This window comes from Scyliorhinus canicula, chromosome 10 (assembly GCF_902713615.1).
Source record: "Scyliorhinus canicula chromosome 10, sScyCan1.1, whole genome shotgun sequence".
NCBI lineage: Eukaryota > Metazoa > Chordata > Chondrichthyes > Carcharhiniformes > Scyliorhinidae > Scyliorhinus > Scyliorhinus canicula.
The window spans coordinates 22,292,775-22,311,205 of record NC_052155.1 but is presented as its reverse complement, the minus strand read 5'-3'; the positions used below and the strand labels follow the sequence as shown (position 1 = coordinate 22,311,205).

Here is an 18,431-nt window from a genome sequence, read left to right as displayed (position 1 = left end):
AGTATTTTTTATTTGCTATCCCTCACTTAGGTACCAAATCAAAAGTTGATGAATTGAAAGCTGTGTATGATCGTGAAGAGTCTCCAAATCTGGAGGACTATGATGCAAACACGGTGGCCAGTCTATTGAAACAATACCTCCGTGAACTGCCTGAAAATGTTCTTACCAAGGAACTCGTAATGCGTTTTGAGGATGCATGTGGAAAAGGCACAGATAGTGAAAAAGTCCAGGAATGTCGGCGTCTACTGAAGGAACTGCCTGTGTCCAATTACCTCCTCTTTTCTTGGCTTATTATCCACATGGACCATATCATTGAAAAGGAAAGCGAAACAAAAATGAATATCCAGAATATTTCTATTGTTCTTAGTCCCACTGTTCAGGTACTGAATGAAGCACCGAATGGATTTCAGCCAGTTCTTAAAATTGCTACAGAATATGCTGTAAATTGAGAAATGCATGGTTTCACTTTTATTGCTATTTTTCCTTCCTTCAATTGCCTAATTTTATATTTTCTCCCTTTCTGATCTACCAGTACCACATTCCCCAGGCAGACAAATGGGATGGCGAGTCACAGTTAGTTCAGTAGTAGCAAAATAAGTGATATGGGGTTTATCTACCCATGGAAAGGTGCCACTACTCAACACCACCTTCGTGGTATTTACAAATTTTACACTTGTTTATCTCCCACTTTTAATTCTTCCAACTTATTGATTTTACTGTGTTCAGGTGAACGATGATAATGCATTTCCACGCTTAGTGATGAGTTGCGCAGCTCGTGATGAGTTCCCATATCTGCTATCTGTCAAGTAATGGCTTTGATTTGTACTCGTTGTTTAATGGCCAACTCGTAATTTTCCTTGTGGGTGGGTGGAGGGGGGAAACAAAATCCTTTGTGTCAGATTGGATTCAAGGTGACATACCTGCCAGTGGATGAAATGTGTGTGGAGACCTGTCGGCAGAAGTTGGAACACTTCAATGCTGATTGGACTTGGATAAGTGAGAGAGCGGGTTCAGGCTTTACCAACAGGCAGCAGCTTGGTCTGGCTCTTGTATCCGGTCTGGCATTTTCATAGCTGGCCAAATAAAGTCTGCTTCACCAATGATGAATCATGATTTTATTTTTAATGGGTGCTGATGTCAGAATTTCAATAGTGATTTGATTTATTTTGTCAAGCTATAAAAGATAATATTTATATAATTCTGTTGGCATTCAGCTTTCCATAAATGAGAGGCCTTTGAACAACCAGGATAATAATGCTGTCATTTTTGAATAAAAGAAAATGACTTATCTGGCTTCAGAGTAGCCCAAAGCACTTTCGAGTCAATGAAGTACTTTTTAACTGTAGTCACTTCTGCAATGTGGGAAACGTGGCAAACAATTTGCACATAGCAAATGCCCACAAATGTGATAACGACCAGTGATCTGCTCTGAGCGATTTTGATTGAGGGTCAATATTGGCCAGGACACTGGAGATGTTGAAAATTTTGGTGCATGTAATTACTTTAGTTACAGGTGGGATATGATCTTTGTTAAAGGTATTTAAAATGTGTTAGTCAATAAGTTTTACTGTTCATGGCATAGCAGCTTACATTTGCATAGTGCTTTTCATATAAATCATCCAAAGGAACTTCAGAATTGGAGAATACGAGACAATAAGAGCTGTCTGGAGGAATAGCTTGAGAATCTTTATTGTCACAAGTAGGCTTACGTTAACACTGCAATGAAGTTACTGTGAACCCTAGTTGCCACACTCTGGCGCCTGTTCTGGTACACAGAGGGACAATTCAGAATGTCCAAATTACCTAACAAGCACATCTTTTGGGACTTGTGGGAGGAAACCCACACAGACATGTGGAGAACGTGTAGACTCCGCACAGACAGTGACCCAAGCTGGGAATCGAACCCGGCTCCATGACACTGTGAAACAATAGTGTTGACCACCATGCTACCGTGCCACCCATAATTTTGTAATTTTAAGACGCCTGTTTGCAAAAATAAGATTCTAAAGTAAAACCCAGACGTGATGAGATGGAGATATGGGAAGGAATAGGATCAAAGTGGCTGAAGGCTCCGTCACCAATTTCACAGTGGTCAGGAGAGGAGAGAAAGTCCAAGGTGAAACGCTGCTGGAGGTGGTTGCGGAGCTCAGACGGATCAGATTCTGGAGAGATTTGAAGACCGGTTTATATTTAATATCCTAGGGGACAGTGAGTGTACATCACTGGTGGTGGCAGTGGGGTACTGAACAAATAGTATGTGACAGGATAATAATAATTGCTTATTGTCACATGTAGGCTTCAGTCAAGTTACTTTGAAAAGCCCCTAGTCGCCACATTCTGGTGCCTGTTCAGGAATTAAACCTGCGCTGCTGGCATTGTTTTGCATTACAAGCTAGCTGTTTAGCTCACTGTGCTAAACCAGCCCCAAATGGATACGGACAGATGCATCACCGGAGTTTGTGGGGAGGAGGGGTGGGCAGAAAGAAGGAGATTGGGGAAATGAGCCTGGAGATGACAAATTGCTGAGGTGATAATGTAAGGGGAGGGCCATGGCTTTCTGTCGAATTCCTGGGAGGACTGAAAATGGCGGTTGTGTTTCCAATGTTCAGTTGGAGTAAGCTGTGATTTATCAAAGATGTGATAGTGATTTGAAGATAGCTGTGACAGTGACAAAGGTGATGGGAAAGTAGGTAGCAGCAGTTATTTACCAATGAGGAAGACTATTTGACATGTCTTAGTTGTGAGGTAGACCTTTCCAGCGTAAACATTGAAGCTGGCCTGTTTCCGGTGGACAATATTGTTCAGGGGCAGCATGCGGGTAAAGGGACCAAAAATCATTGAGGAACTCCAAGAGATGACTGTCCAGGATGTGGTTGGATAGATGAATCAAACCACTTGGGCAGTTCCAGTGAGTTAGACAATGGTGGAAAGTGGTTGAAGAAGGATGGCATCATCCATCATATGAAATGTTGCAGGGAGTTTGAGGAAGATGTGATAATGGTCCTCAGTTATGGACACCGTTACAGTCTCAGTTCAGTTCTGTGCACAGGAGAAGTCAAACTGGAGGGATTTGGATTGTGAATTTTGAACACAATGGGACAGAGCTTCTAAGCAAAAGAATGTCTGATGACCTTAAGAGGAAAAGGGAATTTGAGTTGGCGTAATTTCCATTCTGCCTTTTATAGTGCTGAAATGGCAGTGTCGTGATTTATATTCCCATGGCTGACCACTGTTATTCCTCTTGTCTACAGGATACAGTGGACAATGCTGCCCTCTTCTATGTAGAGTAGGGGCTGGGTCAGAATTCATGGGGATGTGGAGAGGTCAGGAGTAGCAGGGAAAGGTTGGTAATAGAGACAGCTGCACCGATTGCCTCCATCTTGAGAGAGTGAGAAATTAGAGCTGTTTACACGTGGTGCAAGATGAAGTGGGAAGGGAAATGGGTCTATGGTAGTGGATCATAGAAGTATAGATTGTCTTGATGCTGGAATAAGTGATGCAAAGCAACCCTTGCACATAAAAGCATAATTTTTCGGATACTGGAAATAAATAAAAACAGAAAATTTCAGAAATACTCCCCTCAGGCAGCATCTATGGAGAGAGACACAGTTGGATGATGCAAGGCTAAGGTGGGTGGAAATGGGATAAGTAAAAATACCAAAGATGGGTTGAGAGGAGATGCAAAGGCTCCATCTGAACCATAACCAGCACTGCTGTCTAGAAAAATTGAAGCATTGGTTTGACATGGCTGAAGCAAATCATACTGATAGATAAAAATAGCAGCATGAGCAACCAGTTGGGAATGTTTTGATAGAAGAAATGGATGTCTACTTGTGGATTATATTTGTTAGCAATGTATTGCTGCCAAAGTTGAACTAATAACAGTTCATCGTACCTGAAATAAGGCACATTATAAGTTTGGCAAGGGCATAAAGGTTCTGTCTTAATTGTGTGGGAGACTTTAACAATGCCTGCACAATCTTTTTTTCTTCTTCACCCCACGCTGCAGGCACTAATTTTGGACTGGACAAATGCCTGTTATTCAAAGGGCTATCTACAGGGTCCAGATAAACCAGCAAGCCAACTGCAGACAGAGTTTACACTGTTCAATACTTGGGCCTGCAACAATTCAAGAATGTTGGGGCAGCACGGTGGTGCAGTGGTTAGCACTGCTGCCTCATGGCACTGAGGACCCGTGTTCGATCCCGGCCCCGGGTCGCTGTTGGTGTGGAGTTTGTACATTCTCCCTGAGTCTGCGTGGGTCTCAACCCCCACAACCCAAAAACATATGCAGGTTAGGTGAATTGGCCATGTTAAATTGCCCCCTAATTGGAAAAAAAAGAATTGGATACTCAAAATTTATTTAAAATAGAAAAAAAGAGCAATTCAAGAATATTGATCACTACTACCTTCTGGAGGACAATTGGGGAATGGCATTAAATACAGGCATTGCCAGCAACATACACATCCCATGACCAAATAATAAAAATCTCGATGCACTTGGGTGTTAGAATATTCTATGTTGACATGCAAAAGCAAGCTATTGTAAATGCTGGAAATCTCAATTAAAAGCAGAAAATATTGGAAATACTCAGCCGGTCTGGCAGCATCAGTAGAGAGAAATAGAGTTAACATATCAGGTATGTGACTTTTCAGCAGAACAGTTTTGATGAGTTACCGGCCTGAAATATTAACTCTGTTTTTCTCTTCACAGATGCTGCCTTCCTGAGTATTTCCAGCATTTTCTGTTTTGCACATTGGCATTTTTGAATAGTCAATGGCTTGCACAGGTGCTGTGTTGTTTTCAGAGATTATATAGTCTTCCCACTGCTCACAGCACACCTATGGAGATTAATTCCTGTGAGGGCAGCCTAGTTTCTTCTGACAGATCTGATGTTATTGTCCGATGTACCCTTGGAGCACCTTGATAGAACTGTGGTTTGTTCTGAAGAGCTGCCATGGTTTTGAACTCTGCGTGAATTACACATTTATGTTGGCCCTTATTACAGAAGACAGACCTGTGAAGTGCAACTGCTTTATTTTCCCACTTGAAGTGACATCAAAACATCATTTACAAGATGCTGTTTTACCCTCTGGTAATTTGGGCATTTTCCCTTTTAAGTACAGCTCTAGAGATTGGTCACTTAGGTATTGAGGATGACTGGTGCTTATGGAACTATATCCAAGTGTGAGGCTGTATTTTGGGGGGTGCTAGAATTAGGCTGGGAAGAAATCGGCACATTTAGCAATGTACTAATTTCCACCTTTCCTTCTGTAGATCAGCAATCGTGTGCTATACCTACTTTTCACTCATGTTAAAGAGCTGTTTGGGGAAATCGAGTTGAAGCCAGTTGTGAAACCACTTCGCTGGTCTAATGTGGCATCAATGCCAGCCTTGCCTGAGACACAAGAGAGCATTAAGGAAGAAATTCGGCGGCAGGTATGTTTAGAAGCATCTTGCAAATCGCATAGAAGGAAACAGTAAAGTTGAGTGAATGTTATACATCAACCGTTCCTCTTTTGTTTGATGCTTTACTCTGAAGAAATGCATAATTAAACTTTCTGTATTGTGTGCTTGGATTTTGTTATTTGTTTCAAGGACTGTCGACTGAAATGCCATTTTGGTATGTTAGTTAAAAAACCTGGCATGTTTTAAAGCAAGAAATTTAAGCTCTTACAGTGCATCTATGAAGAAATGGTTTATTAAGGGAAAACTTCTCCCTCTGAAACAATACATCCAGAACTTCCAATAGCCTGACTTCCTTTTGCAGTACTCAAATAACTCTTTGAACCATCTTGAGATCTATCCCTCTTTCTCGTTGATTCTGTAAGAGCATGTTTCACCTGCACCACTGCTGCGATTTTACCAGCCATTTCCTATTCAGATGCTTCCATTCATTCCTCCTATTGAAACTGGTCTTCCATTGAGTTGCCAAGAATCTATCCTAATATGTCCCACTTTGTTACAATGGAACACCTAGGCTCCCAATGTCACTTCCATCCTCAGCATTTTCCATTTTCGTCTGAGGCGAAGTTTCCTGACCATTCCCAACTGTTCCACTTCTTTAAGTTGAGAGCTTGATCAGGCTCCAATTGCTCTGCCTTCCAGTTAAAGTAAGAATAAAGGAAAATGATCTCCTGGTGCGAAGCAATGCCCGTGCTATTATTATTTATTCTTCACGCCCAGCCTCTGTAAACTCAGTAGAAACGCAGTTGGAGCTTAACCAATCTCCACACGTGCAAACTCCTTTATCCAGCATGAATTTAGCAATAAGCTTTTCCCTTTCAGGCACGGAAGCATTAAATTAAATCCACTTAAAAACTATACTTATTTCTAATATATAAATCCCATAAAAGTATCTTTGTTTTCATAACACTGTATTGACCTTGCAGACCTTAAAGTTCTTAGATTTTATGCAGACCTGTGCTGGTTTAGCCAGTTTAAATGAGAGCAGGAGCGATTGCTATCAGGGAGGCAAAGGACAATACATCAGCCTCTCTCCCCACCTGGACTCCCGAATCTTCCAACACACTGAATATCACCAACTCTGGACTCAGGGCCACCCCCACACCCAGAATCGCAGACATAACATTCGAGAATCCCTGCGAGACCCCCCTCAACTTTGGACTCACCTCAAACATGTGGATGTGATTTGTGGGCCCCTTGTACACTGCCCACACCTATCTTCCACTCCTCCAAAGAACCAGCTCATCCTCGCCACCATCATGTGAGCCCGATGCACCACCTTAAACTGGATGAGGTTCAACCTCGCACACGACAAGGACGCGTTCACCCTCCGCAAGGCATCTTCCCATGTCCCGGTCTGCACCTCCCCTCCCAACTCCTCCTTCCACTTGGGCTTAATCTCCTCCACCAGGGTGACCACTTCAAACCGTACTCCGTTCATGGTTTGTATTCAAACCTGTGTAGTTTCAGCACCCACAGTCAGCTTCATGATAGAGTCAGCAGGTTCACATCAACCATTCTGGAGAGTTATCAGAGTCTTGTCTCCTTCTTGCTGTCAGAATCAAAATTGAAACCGTGGGATTCTGAAAAGCATCCCATTGGGACAGGATCCAATCACAGCTTTGACAAAAGGGTCATCTGAACTCGAAACGTTCGCTCTTTTCCCTCCCTACAGATGCTGCCAGACCTGCTGAGATTTTCCAGCATTTTCTTTTTGGTTTCAGATTCCAGCATCCGCAGTAATTTTCCTTTATCCAGTTATTTTAGCTAGGATCCAATCACCACCTGTTACTGGGCAGAGCACAGCCTGTTGAGCCAGTTCATTTGGCCACCAGCTAATCATTCATCAGAGTCCAACCCCATCTCTCTCACTGGGGCCGAAACGTCTGCATCTCTAGTTTAAACCAGCACTATATAGCAGAATGATCTCCCCTGTAACTTGTGGATTCTTCCGCTTGCCTTAAAGATGCAGGCTGCTTGCCAAAATATCATGTCCAATAATCATCCATGGATCAAAATAATAACAGCAAAATAAGGGAATAAACAGCAAGTACCCGTACAATGTGTAAATACAAAGAACAAATAGTTGAACAATGTAGATGTGAATTCTACAATGTAACCGTAAGTATTTTATACATTGAAAAAATACCATTTATTTTGATATGCAGTACGAAGCACTGTTATGAATACTAAAATGGTAAATTACATAATCAGTTTTCACACCAGTAAGCAGATTTACTTATGATTTTCTGACTGTGACAATTCGATCTATACTAGTGATGGTGCCAGTAAATGGCTGTAGCCAGGATTTTCACTAGAGTTGCGCCAAGTGCAATGGTGGTCATTACGATATGTGTTTGATAACTTTGTTTCCATTTTTGTTGTTCATTCTCATTATGTTTCCTATTTTATTTCCATTTATTTGTCTTCCTTGCTATCTCTGCAGATTGAGGCAGAACATACCTATATGGTCCACAACTAAGGTGCATTATACCAATATTAAAGCTCATGTTCCCTCTGGAATGAGGGGAAAAATGGGACTGCGAGTCAAATGACAGTTTTGATTAACTTTCTAGTGTTCAGTTTAAGAGGAATGTAGGCACAGAGCGAGGAATATCCATCATCACCACAAAGACTAGTAACTGAGGGAAGGATGAAAAAAGACTGCCGTGAAAAATTAACAGATTTAATCACAAACTTGAGCAGACAGGATTTTCTAGTGGTGTGCCCTGCTGGTATACTAATGCTCGGCATCATATTAGATATAGGTTTTCCATTATAAATCAACAGACCTAAATTTGCAGTTTTAGTAGGTTTGAGTAGTTAAGGCTATTTTTTAATATCCTTTTGACTTCCCAAAAGCCAAGGAAACATAGACACATAGAAAATAGAAGCAGGAGGTGGCCATTTGGCCCTTCGAGCCTGCTCCACCATTCATTATGATCATGGCTGATCATCAAGTTCAATACCCTGATCCTGCCCCCCCCCCCCCCCCCCCCCCCCCCTCCTCCCCCCCCACATCCCTTGAGACCCAAGAACTATACCTAATTCCTTCTTGAAATTACACGTTTTGGCCTCAACTACTTTTTGAGGTTGTGAATTTCACAGATTCGCCACTCTCTGGGTGAAGAAATTTCTCCTGGCCTCGGTCCTAACAGGTTTACCCCTCATCCTCCAACTATGACCCCTGGTTCTAGACTCCCCCACCATCGGAAACAATGTTCCTAAAAGCCAAGGAGAGGTCAATACAGTTATTCCTTTTGTTAGTTATAGTTTCCGCATCTGTAACCAATCACTATTTGTTGATGTACCATTTGTCAATGTACTCTGTCGATTATTCTTTTGTCTACTATGTACGTACTGTTTACATTCCCTTGGCCACAGAAAAATACTTTTCAGTACTTTGGTACATGTGACAATAAATATCTATCAATCAATCAATCTCTTAGTGGTCAGCTCTAAGTGACATAAATAGAGGTTCAGGAACATGAATATTTTGTTTCTCTTTGATTGGAGAATGTGTGGTCGTGGAGGAATTAAAGGAAAATTAGCATTAAAGCACACTGGTCATTTGTTTTTTTTTACTGTGTGAATCTTTTAAACTCTGGATTCATGTGATCGGTACAATGCTCTCTTGGGTTTTCACTCTGTCTCCAGGAATTCCTGTTGAATTGTTTGCACAGAGACCTGCAAGCTGGCATAAAGGACTTATCCAAAGAAGAAAGATTGTGGGAGGTGCAGCGAATTTTAACAGCCCTAAAGCGTAAACTGCGTGAAGCAAAAAGGCAGGTGAGTTTTAGAGGACTGGGGGAAGACAGTGACATAGTGGTAATGTCACTGGTCTACTATTCTAAGAGGCTCAGGCTAGTGCTTGGGAGACCTGGGTTCAAATCCCACAACAGCAGCTGGTGGAATTTGAATTCAGTAAAAAATAATAATCTGGAATTGAAAGCTGCTTTCAGTAATGGTGAGCAAGAAACTATCATTGATTGTCCTAAAAAGCCATCTGGTTCACCAATGCCCTTTCGGGAAGGAAATCTGTCGTCCTTACCTGATCTGGCCTCCATGTGACTCCAGATCCACAGCGACGTGGTTGACTCTTAACTGCCCTCTTCAATGACCTAGCAAGCCACTCAGTTCAAGGGCAATTAGGAATGGGTAACATATACTGGCCTTGCCATCAAAGAAACAAGAAAGCTCTTGCTTCTATACTGTGTCCGGTAATAAAACATTAAGAGAAGCATTCATATATTGCGAGTAAAAGACCTTCTCAGAACGTGTTGCAATAAAACATCAATGAAAGTTTCTTGGCTTTGATTTTGTGAGCCATGAATTTTTAAATCAATTAATTTGCACTCCTATCAAGCTGTGATATTAACACATTTTGACAATTTGATTTGGGATTCATCATCCCCTAATAATAAAAACACCCAAGCCTGCATAGATTGAATAGGACATTCGAGTGAGTAAGAAACATTTCAAATAACTGAATAGCTTGGTTTTTGTGGGCCAGTTTTCCCAGGGCTCATGGGCTTGGGCAAATCCTGAGGATTCCTAAAGCGCTCTCTAATAGCGTTTTAAATTTATGTTCACTATAAAGGACTCAATCTTGTTATAAGATCAGGAATTGGTCAAAATATTTTTTCATATTTTCCATATCCTTGCTAATGATTATAGTTCTTGATCCATTCACCTCCCAGGTGGATGCCAGTGTAGATGAATAATTCCGATACGTAGCAACCTGAGGAATTATTCTTTCAAACGTATTATGTGCATGAACCAAGGGGAATGTTTAAATTGAAGCTGCTCCTTGTCGTTTGCACACAGCCTCCAATCTCCTGCCAACTGAGGATGGTTATTTGGGCAGACTGCAGGGTGAATGCTGACTGGGACTGGAAGTTGAATGAGAATGTTCCACTCTAGCGCAGTGCACACAAAATGTGTTGACCTGTTGGACTTTGGTGCTTGTGACTGACTTGCAATTTGAATGCAAAGACTGTTGCTTTCCTCGAGATTGTGTTCCGTTTTGACTGAATAAGCAATGATCTCTCTTTTGCCTGAGAAGATTGTATAATTGTAGTTGGAGAATACCCGACTGGAATCAAGGAGGCAGGAGTGTTTGTTGTCTACCAGAAACTATAGCCAGTGCATTAACTTTATCAGTTTGTTTATATGCAATTTCAGGAATGTGAAACAAAGATTGCCCAGGAAATTGCTAGCCTTTCCAAGGAGGATGTTTCTAAAGAAGAAATGAATGAAAATGAAGAAGAAGTTATCAATATTCTACTTGCTCAGGTATGCTCAATAGCAGAATAATGTTTCAGCTTTATTCAGTGCTCAATTAATTTTTAGTTCCACGTAGATTTTGTGTGTGTACTCCAGAGTTTTAAATAATTTTCAAGTAGCTTTCAATTTGCTAAAAAATTAAATTAAATTCCTTCTTTTAAAAGTGACTCATGCAGAATAAAGAAATTGAATCTTTGTTACAGTTCTGGTCCACTCGAAATATATATTCTCAAAAGGTACCATTCCACCAGCATGCTAACACCCCCAAAGAACAGAAAAAATGCCGTTTATATATTGTAACCTGGATAACGGAATGCAGGGTGTTCAATTAAAAATCTTTTTCAAAATTATCACTTTGACAAGCATGGGTTAATGAAGGATAGCCAACAGAGATTTGTTTAAGGTGTATTGTGTCTGACAAACTTGATTTGAGCTCTTCAGCTAAATAACAGGGGGCTAATGAAGGTAGTGAGACTGTTGTGTATTTGAACTTTCAAAAGGTAGTTGATAAAATGCCCCACACAAGAATTTTCGGCAGAATTGAAGCCCATGGGATTAAAGAAGTGATTATAGTGTGGGTATAGAAATAGCTAAAAGACAGAGAAAAGAGAGAGTATTGGTGAATGATGAGTTAGCAGACTGGAGGGAAGTATGTAGTTGTGTTTTCCAGGGCTCAGTGTTAGGATCACTGTTCTTTGAATATATGTTGATGGCCTGGACTTGGGTGTAGGGGGCATAATTTAAACAATTTCAATGATGCAAGACTTGGAAATGTAATAAATAGTATGGAGAACAGAAACAGATTTTGGGAGGGCGTGGGCTGGTGAAATGGGCAAACACATTGCAAATGACATGTAATGTATACAGATGCATTTTAGAAAAACATGTGAAGAGACCATGTCAATTCAAAAAGTACAACTGTTAAAAGAGAATGAAATCCTGACCGAGCAGGAGAAACTGGTTGCATTGGAGCAGTTTTTACAGCAATGGATTGCATCTGAAAAAGAGGAGATTGGACATCTTCGAGCTGAGATTGCAGAAAATTGGTTGATGGATCTGCAGTGGCCAATATTCAAATATGGGGTGGGAAGAGTATCAAATAAATATCTTCCTCGGGAGAAAAGACGATGCATCAAGTAATTGAGTTTCATGGGTAACTGAAGAGATAAAATGATCTTCAAGGAAGCACGTACTAGGGTGAAGAGTACTCAAGAAAATCTTGAGGGGGGTAAAAACATTAATAATTCAGGATGAGGGGCAGCACAGTGGCCTAGTGGTTAGCACAACCGCCTCACGGCGCTGAGGTCCCAGGTTCAATCCCGGCTCTGGGTCACTGTCCGTGTGGAGTTTGCACATTCTCCCCGTGTCTGCGTGGGTTTCGCCCCCACAACCCAAAAATGTGCAGAGTAGGTGGATTGGCCACGCTAAATTGCCCCTTAATAGAAAAAATAATTGGGTAATCTAAATAAAAAAATAAAAATAAAAAAAAATAATTCAGGATGAGAAAGAAGTCGGGAAATGCCAAAGCGAAGGAAAAAGGCGAGCATATAGTGTAAAGAAAGAGATTTTATCAGCTAAAAGGTGGCTCAAAGGAGAGAATGGCCCCCTCCTATTTTCTATGTTTTCTAAGAAGAGTAGAAATAAGGTCAAAATGCCTATCGATCTGCAATCTAATTATGGAGAATGCCGATATGACAGATAAATCAAAATTGTGTAAGAACTCTGGTGTGCTAGAAAAAGATCTGCAAAGGTTGTTAAGAGATACTATAGAAAAGGAAGAGCTCTGGCTGGATGTGTCACTGGTCCCCCATTGCATGCACCCAAGAATGTTGAATGAAGTTAGAGAGGACAGGGTAGGCTAATTAGAATCAGCCAGTTTAACATCTCTTAGAATCCTTAATTTGAGATTATATCAGGAGGGTGTTAGAAATACTTGGATTTTTAAAAGTTATTTAGAAGATATTTTATAAGCGTGATGGATGCAATTTAATGTAGGTAACTGTGAAATAATACAGTTGGGAGTACAGGCTTGATGGAAAGACACAGGAGCATATGGATGAACAGCAAGCCTTAGTCGTTAAAACCTGAAATGTTAACATCTGTGAAGAGAAAAAAGAGTTATCAGATCTGAGTGTTTCCAGCATTTTGTTATTTTTTTAATATAAATTTAGAGAACCAATTAATTTTGTTTTCCAATTAAGGGGCAATTTACTGTGGCCAATTCACCTACCCTGCACATTGTTTTGGGTTGTGGGGGTGAGACCCACGCAGACATGGGGAGAACATGCAAACTCTACAGGGACAGTGACCCAGTGCCGAACCCGGTTTCTCGGTGCCGTGAGGCAGCAGTGCTAACCACTGCACCACCATGCTACCCTGCCAGCATTTTGTTATGTTAGATTTCCAGGGCGATACAGTGGTTAGCACTGTTGCCTCACGGCGCCGAGGTCCCAGGTTCGATCCTGGCTCTGGGTCACTGTCCGTGTGGAGTTTACGCGTTCTCCCCGTGTTTGCGTGGGTCTCACCCCCACAACCCAAAGATGTGCAGGCTAGGTGGATTTGGCACGCTAAATTGCCCCTTAATTGGAAAAAGTGAATTGGGTGCTATAAGTTTCTTTTAAAAATGTCAGATTTCCAATATCTGCAGAATTTTACTTTTGCACTTTTATGAGGTACTGGAGAACCACGATGCCTATCGAATTATATTTTACCATGCATAGTTGCCTTGAAGAATAGATAAAGAAGTAAAAATGTGGTTTCAGTTTATTATGTATTATGTTTTGTCATTTAATCATTTAATCATTCAGGATATGCCATTCTCCAGTATTATGTGATACATTATATTCACGGCACTTAGCCGAGTTGAATTCCGTTCTTCACTGTCACTGTTTTGACGTTGCTCGAGTTGCTTTAGTTCTTACATAGAGAGGTTGTTTTAAAGGAGAATGAAATCCTGACCGAGCAGGAGGAACTGGTGGCCATGGAGCAGTTTTTACGGCGACAGATTGCATCTGAAAAAGAGGAGATTGAACGCCTTCGAGCTGAGATTGCAGAAATTCAGAGGTGAGTGAAGGTATAAATGTTTGTACAGATAGCAGAACTTGAGAAAATTTTGTATGGATGAGGAGGATTATTGGTGAATAAGCTTTTGTGCTTAAAATCCCCACATTATCTGTTGAGCATGAATTATCCGGATTTAAGCAGGTCTTGGTTATGTTTATGAAGTGATCGGTTTTTCCCAATTATGGACTACTTTTATAGTGCAGTCGCTGCTGAAACTGCACATTAATTTCAGGAAACGTGGATGGCATTATAGAGCAGCTAAAACATTTACTTAAAAACTCTCCCAACAGTTTTAAGGATCAAAGAATAATTAAAAAGGTGAGGCCACTCAAAAAATGAGCATTTTATATAAGAAAATCGCAGTTCCTGGGAGACTTGACAGTGGAAAAAAGAATGATCTTAATACGAAGTAGTTTTGAGGAACCAATTTGCATAAAAGTTGTTGGGGGCTAGAAGTGATTAAAATTGATATCCAGGGCTGGGTGTACCCCAGAATATTGAGGTTGAGCATAGAGGGAATAATAGAGGGATTACTGAGGATTTTTTTCACTTCATTGGAGGATATATCACTTTATTTCAAAATAGGAGTGATGGGTGCATTTATATACTGCCTTTCATTTGAAAAAAGTGTTTCACTGTCTTCTCTAGGATGTCCTGACCAATATTTACCCGTGGCTAACATCACTACATTAGATTATCTTGTTATTATCAGGTTGCTGTTTGTGGGACCTTATTAACTGTAAATAGGCTTCTGTATTCCCTACATTACAATGACTACACTTCAAAAATAATTCACTGTCTGAAAAATCCTTGGGCCATTGCTGTATACATGCAAGTTCCTTTCTCTTTAACTTTTACAGAAAGGCTTTGAGCCACAGGCAGCATCACCTCTGTTAGGAGGTTAACCAAAGCTCAGTCAGTGGGTTTTAAAGAGGGTCTTGAAGGAGGAGAAAGAGATTGAGAGCTGGAAGAGGAGGGAACTTAGAGTGTGGAGCGTAGTCGGCTGAAGGCAATCAGCAATGATCAGCCAAAAGGAGAGGGTGAATGCACAAAATGAGCAAAAAGGATACCTGATAATTAGAGTATAAATGGAAAGCAATTAAATGGAATTAGTGGAGAGAAAACACTAAAATGAGAGTGTGAAATGGTATTCTTCTACTGTAAACATTCTACATTTCTATTGCTTTTAGCACTTTAATGAAATATAGTTATCTTGTATTCATTATTGCAACTAACGTTGCATCAAGTCATTGTGATTCAAGGAAAGATGGGATTTTAAGATTACAAGGCTGAGAAGCAACCAATAAGTCCACCCTGCGCTTGTTTGACATTCCCAGCTGAAAATCCTTTCCCGTCTCAAACTTTCATCCCTGTTAAATGAGGGAATTAGTCCAATTCACTTTTAAGCAATTCATTTGATATTTACTGCAGCAGGCAGCACTCCACCTCTTTCAGGCGTTTCGCTTGGCGGGTGGCCGAGGGTGCCAAAGCAGAAAGGAGGTGGGCCAGATACCTGACTTTACAGTCGGCAGCATAGTTATCCAAGACTGGGACAGGGAAGCAGGAAAATTAAACCCATTTAAAATACCATGTGTAAAAGTAAAATGACTACAAATGTGACTCACTTCCATGTGCTGCTTAGTCGACAGCAACAGCATGGGCGGAGTGAAACTGAGGAATATTCCTCTGAGAGTGAGAGCGAGAGTGAGGATGAGGAAGAGCTGCAGCTCATCCTGGAAGATCTTCAGCGTCAAAATGAAGAGTTGGAGGTAAATTTATATCATTAGATTGGTAATTGCTCCAACAGGAGCCACTGAATTCTTCTGGACAGCCCAGTGAATGGATGGTACTGTAGTAAATTCTTGCAATTAGACAACACATTCCAAATATTCATGACTGACTTGACCATTAGTGTTCCAAATATTTATTTAAAAAGAAATTTAGAGTACCCAATTAGTTTTTTTCCAATTTTGGGGCAATTTAGCGTGGCCAATCCACCTAACCTCCACATCTTTGGATTGTGGGGGTGAAACCCACGCAGGCACGGGGAGAATGTGCAAACTCCACACAGCCAGTGACCCAGGGCCGGGATTGAACTCGGGTCCTCAGCGCCGTGATGTAGCAGTGCTAACCTGTCAACAACCGGAAAGCCGCCAGGAGCAGTTGGCATGCACACCATGCCCACTCTGACTGCCAGTGCATGAACAACTGTTCCTGATGCTTTTCTGGTGGACGGCAGGAGTTTTGATTGGCATCAATCTCATTGTAGCACATAGATAAAGATAATTTGCTGGCAACAATTCATCCCAGTTCCCAATCTGTGATGGGACCTCAATCTCAATGAGATTTTATGTGAGTGCTGTCCCCTTAAATTAAATCCAGCCTGTTAAGGCTTTGTGTAGGAGCTTCCACGTGGCCCAGGTAGCTCATTTGATGCGTAATAGGGCTCTTAATCCCAGGGTCATTATTTCAAGTCCCACGTTGTGTGAGGTTTGTCAAAATACATTTTAATTGATATTTTACCAAAAGTTGCCCCTAATATTACTATTAATTTTCCACATTGGAAGATGAGGATATCTTTTGCTGACAACTCCTGATTATGTATCTTCGTCGTTAATGAATCATCTAGAAGCATGTTTTGCAGAAGGAGCAATTTATAAATGATAGGTGGACTAGGTACAATAACTTTCAACTGGTTATGGACTGGACAAGCCTAAAATGGGTAACTTGAACTTATTGTTGGTCTGCGTCAAGCCAACTTGTTTGTTTTAATGCTTGTAGCTGGCACTATACTACCGACCCTGAGATTGCAACTGCAGGAAGTGCTCCCCTTGTGTCACGGCACAAATAAGCACAGCCATTTTTTTTTGCAATTGGTTTTATTTTTACAATTTTTATTTGCTCAACAAGAAAACTCTGAAGTTTAATTTCATTAATGAATTCCCCCGATTGTGGCTAAGGCAGTTTAAAGTTCACTTTTTTCTTGTGTCAGGTGAAGAACAACCACTTGAATCAAGCAATCCATGATGAACGAGAGGCAATCATTGAGCTGCGAGTGCAGCTTCGACTGTTACAACTGCAAAGACTGAAACAAGAGGAAGAGACTCAGGAAGATGAGGAGGAACCTGGAGAGAATGCCACTAGTGCTCAGCCACACAGGGACGTTGTGAGCGACACACGAGTTGCGCAGGAGCAGCCCAAATCTGTGAAGGAAACTTTGAAACCCTCTCCAAGCAAAGATCGTAAGGAGACCTCGATTTGAAGAGCTCTGCACAATTTATCTCATTGCAGCTGCACTTAAAACTCTGACCAGAAAGCTGTACGAGCAGTGAACTGTAACCATTGTTATATATCCTTTTCTACAGTTCACTTTTGGTGAATGAAAGTTACAGTATCCCAAGTATAAATCTAAAAGCCATGAGATGAAATGGTGTTGGTGAGCACATAGAGGGCAAATCTTGAATTTTCTTTTAATGGAGATGGGGGTTTTTGTTTTCTTACAGAAAGAACTGTGAAAAGTCTCCAGGCCACTTTTTTTTGTTTTGTAATTATGCATGTGGAAAGTACTTTATTTTAAATTGAATTTTCCCAATTAAAAGAAATCTATATTTCTAGCTGAGGATCAGTCAGTGCAAGGAATGTTCAGGATCGAGGCCTTGAAGTAAACGATAATAAGTACAGATGAGTGATTTAACAGAATTGTCATCCAGTGAGCAAAGTTGATAAATGTTACGTGCTTGTCAGTGAGCTGTCTTTATTTTCTATCTTAGTATTTATCATTCATTAAAATGGTTGGAGGATATTTGCATAGTAATACCGACCTGATTGTGACCTGGACTTCTGATAACTCCTGCTTTTGTACAGTTGTTTGCACTGATCCATAATTTAAAATAAAAATAACAAAAATGCCCATATGTGCATATATACATGTGTTGAGGACATTCCAGAGCAGCTTGAGGCTTTTGTGAAGCGTCTTTCAGCTCTGAATTGTGGAGTTTAAAAAAAAAATTAATTCAAATAATCTCAGTTCAATTATTCAAGTGCCATTACTTTGAAAATTATTGCCACTAATGATAAGAGACTGCCTGGTGCAAATATCATGACAGGGTTAACCTTACATCATCACATAACAAGTCATAGTCTACATGCTGTTAGAACTCTGGGAATCTGCGTTCGAAAAGTAGATTGTGTGTAATCAATTAATTACCTGCTGAATAAAATACCTTTTTACTGAATTTGTTCTCTGTGGGCACTGGTCTAAAGTCAGCTGAAATGAAATGAAAATCGCTTATTGTCTCAAGTAGGCTTCAAATGAAGTTACTGTGAAAAGCCCTGAGTCGCCACATTCCGGCGCCTGTTCGGGGAGGCTGGTACGGGAATTGAACCGTGCTGCTGGCCTGCCTTGGTCTGTTTTCAAAGCCAGCTCTTTAGCCCTGTGCTAAACCAGCTGTATCCCACGGGTCAGATTTTCACAGCACAATGAATCATCCCATTCTCTCTTTTTTGTGTATTTATATTGTTTGTTGAAAAGTTATTGCAAATTTTTATGATACGGGTATCATTGACATGAAAGGTTTATTGGCTATTCCTGGCTGTCCTTGTTAGTGGTAGAGGT

At 40.8% G+C, this 18,431-nt stretch overlaps 1 protein-coding gene across 5 annotated transcripts in view; it reads left to right on the top strand.

Annotated features, from left to right (window-relative positions):
* Nucleotides 1-18,051, top strand: part of ralbp1 (ralA binding protein 1) — a 47,333-nt gene extending 29,282 nt beyond the window's left edge. For 3 of the 5 annotated variants that reach the window (XM_038808688.1, XM_038808690.1, XM_038808689.1), the window contains exons 4-10: nt 31-380; nt 5,279-5,440; nt 9,125-9,256; nt 10,652-10,762; nt 13,695-13,816; nt 15,459-15,585; nt 16,809-18,051. In XM_038808688.1, coding sequence (XP_038664616.1) covers nt 31-380; nt 5,279-5,440; nt 9,125-9,256; nt 10,652-10,762; nt 13,695-13,816; nt 15,459-15,585; nt 16,809-17,078 — 1,274 coding nt within the window. In that variant the 3' untranslated portion in view covers nt 17,079-18,051. Of the gene's footprint in view, nt 1-30; nt 381-5,278; nt 5,441-9,124; nt 9,257-10,651; nt 10,763-11,680; nt 11,909-13,694; nt 13,817-15,458; nt 15,586-16,808 lie in introns of those variants that run through there. The other 2 variants (XM_038808693.1, XM_038808691.1) reach the window with 2 other exon arrangements.
* Nucleotides 18,052-18,431: the final 380 nt, after the last annotated feature.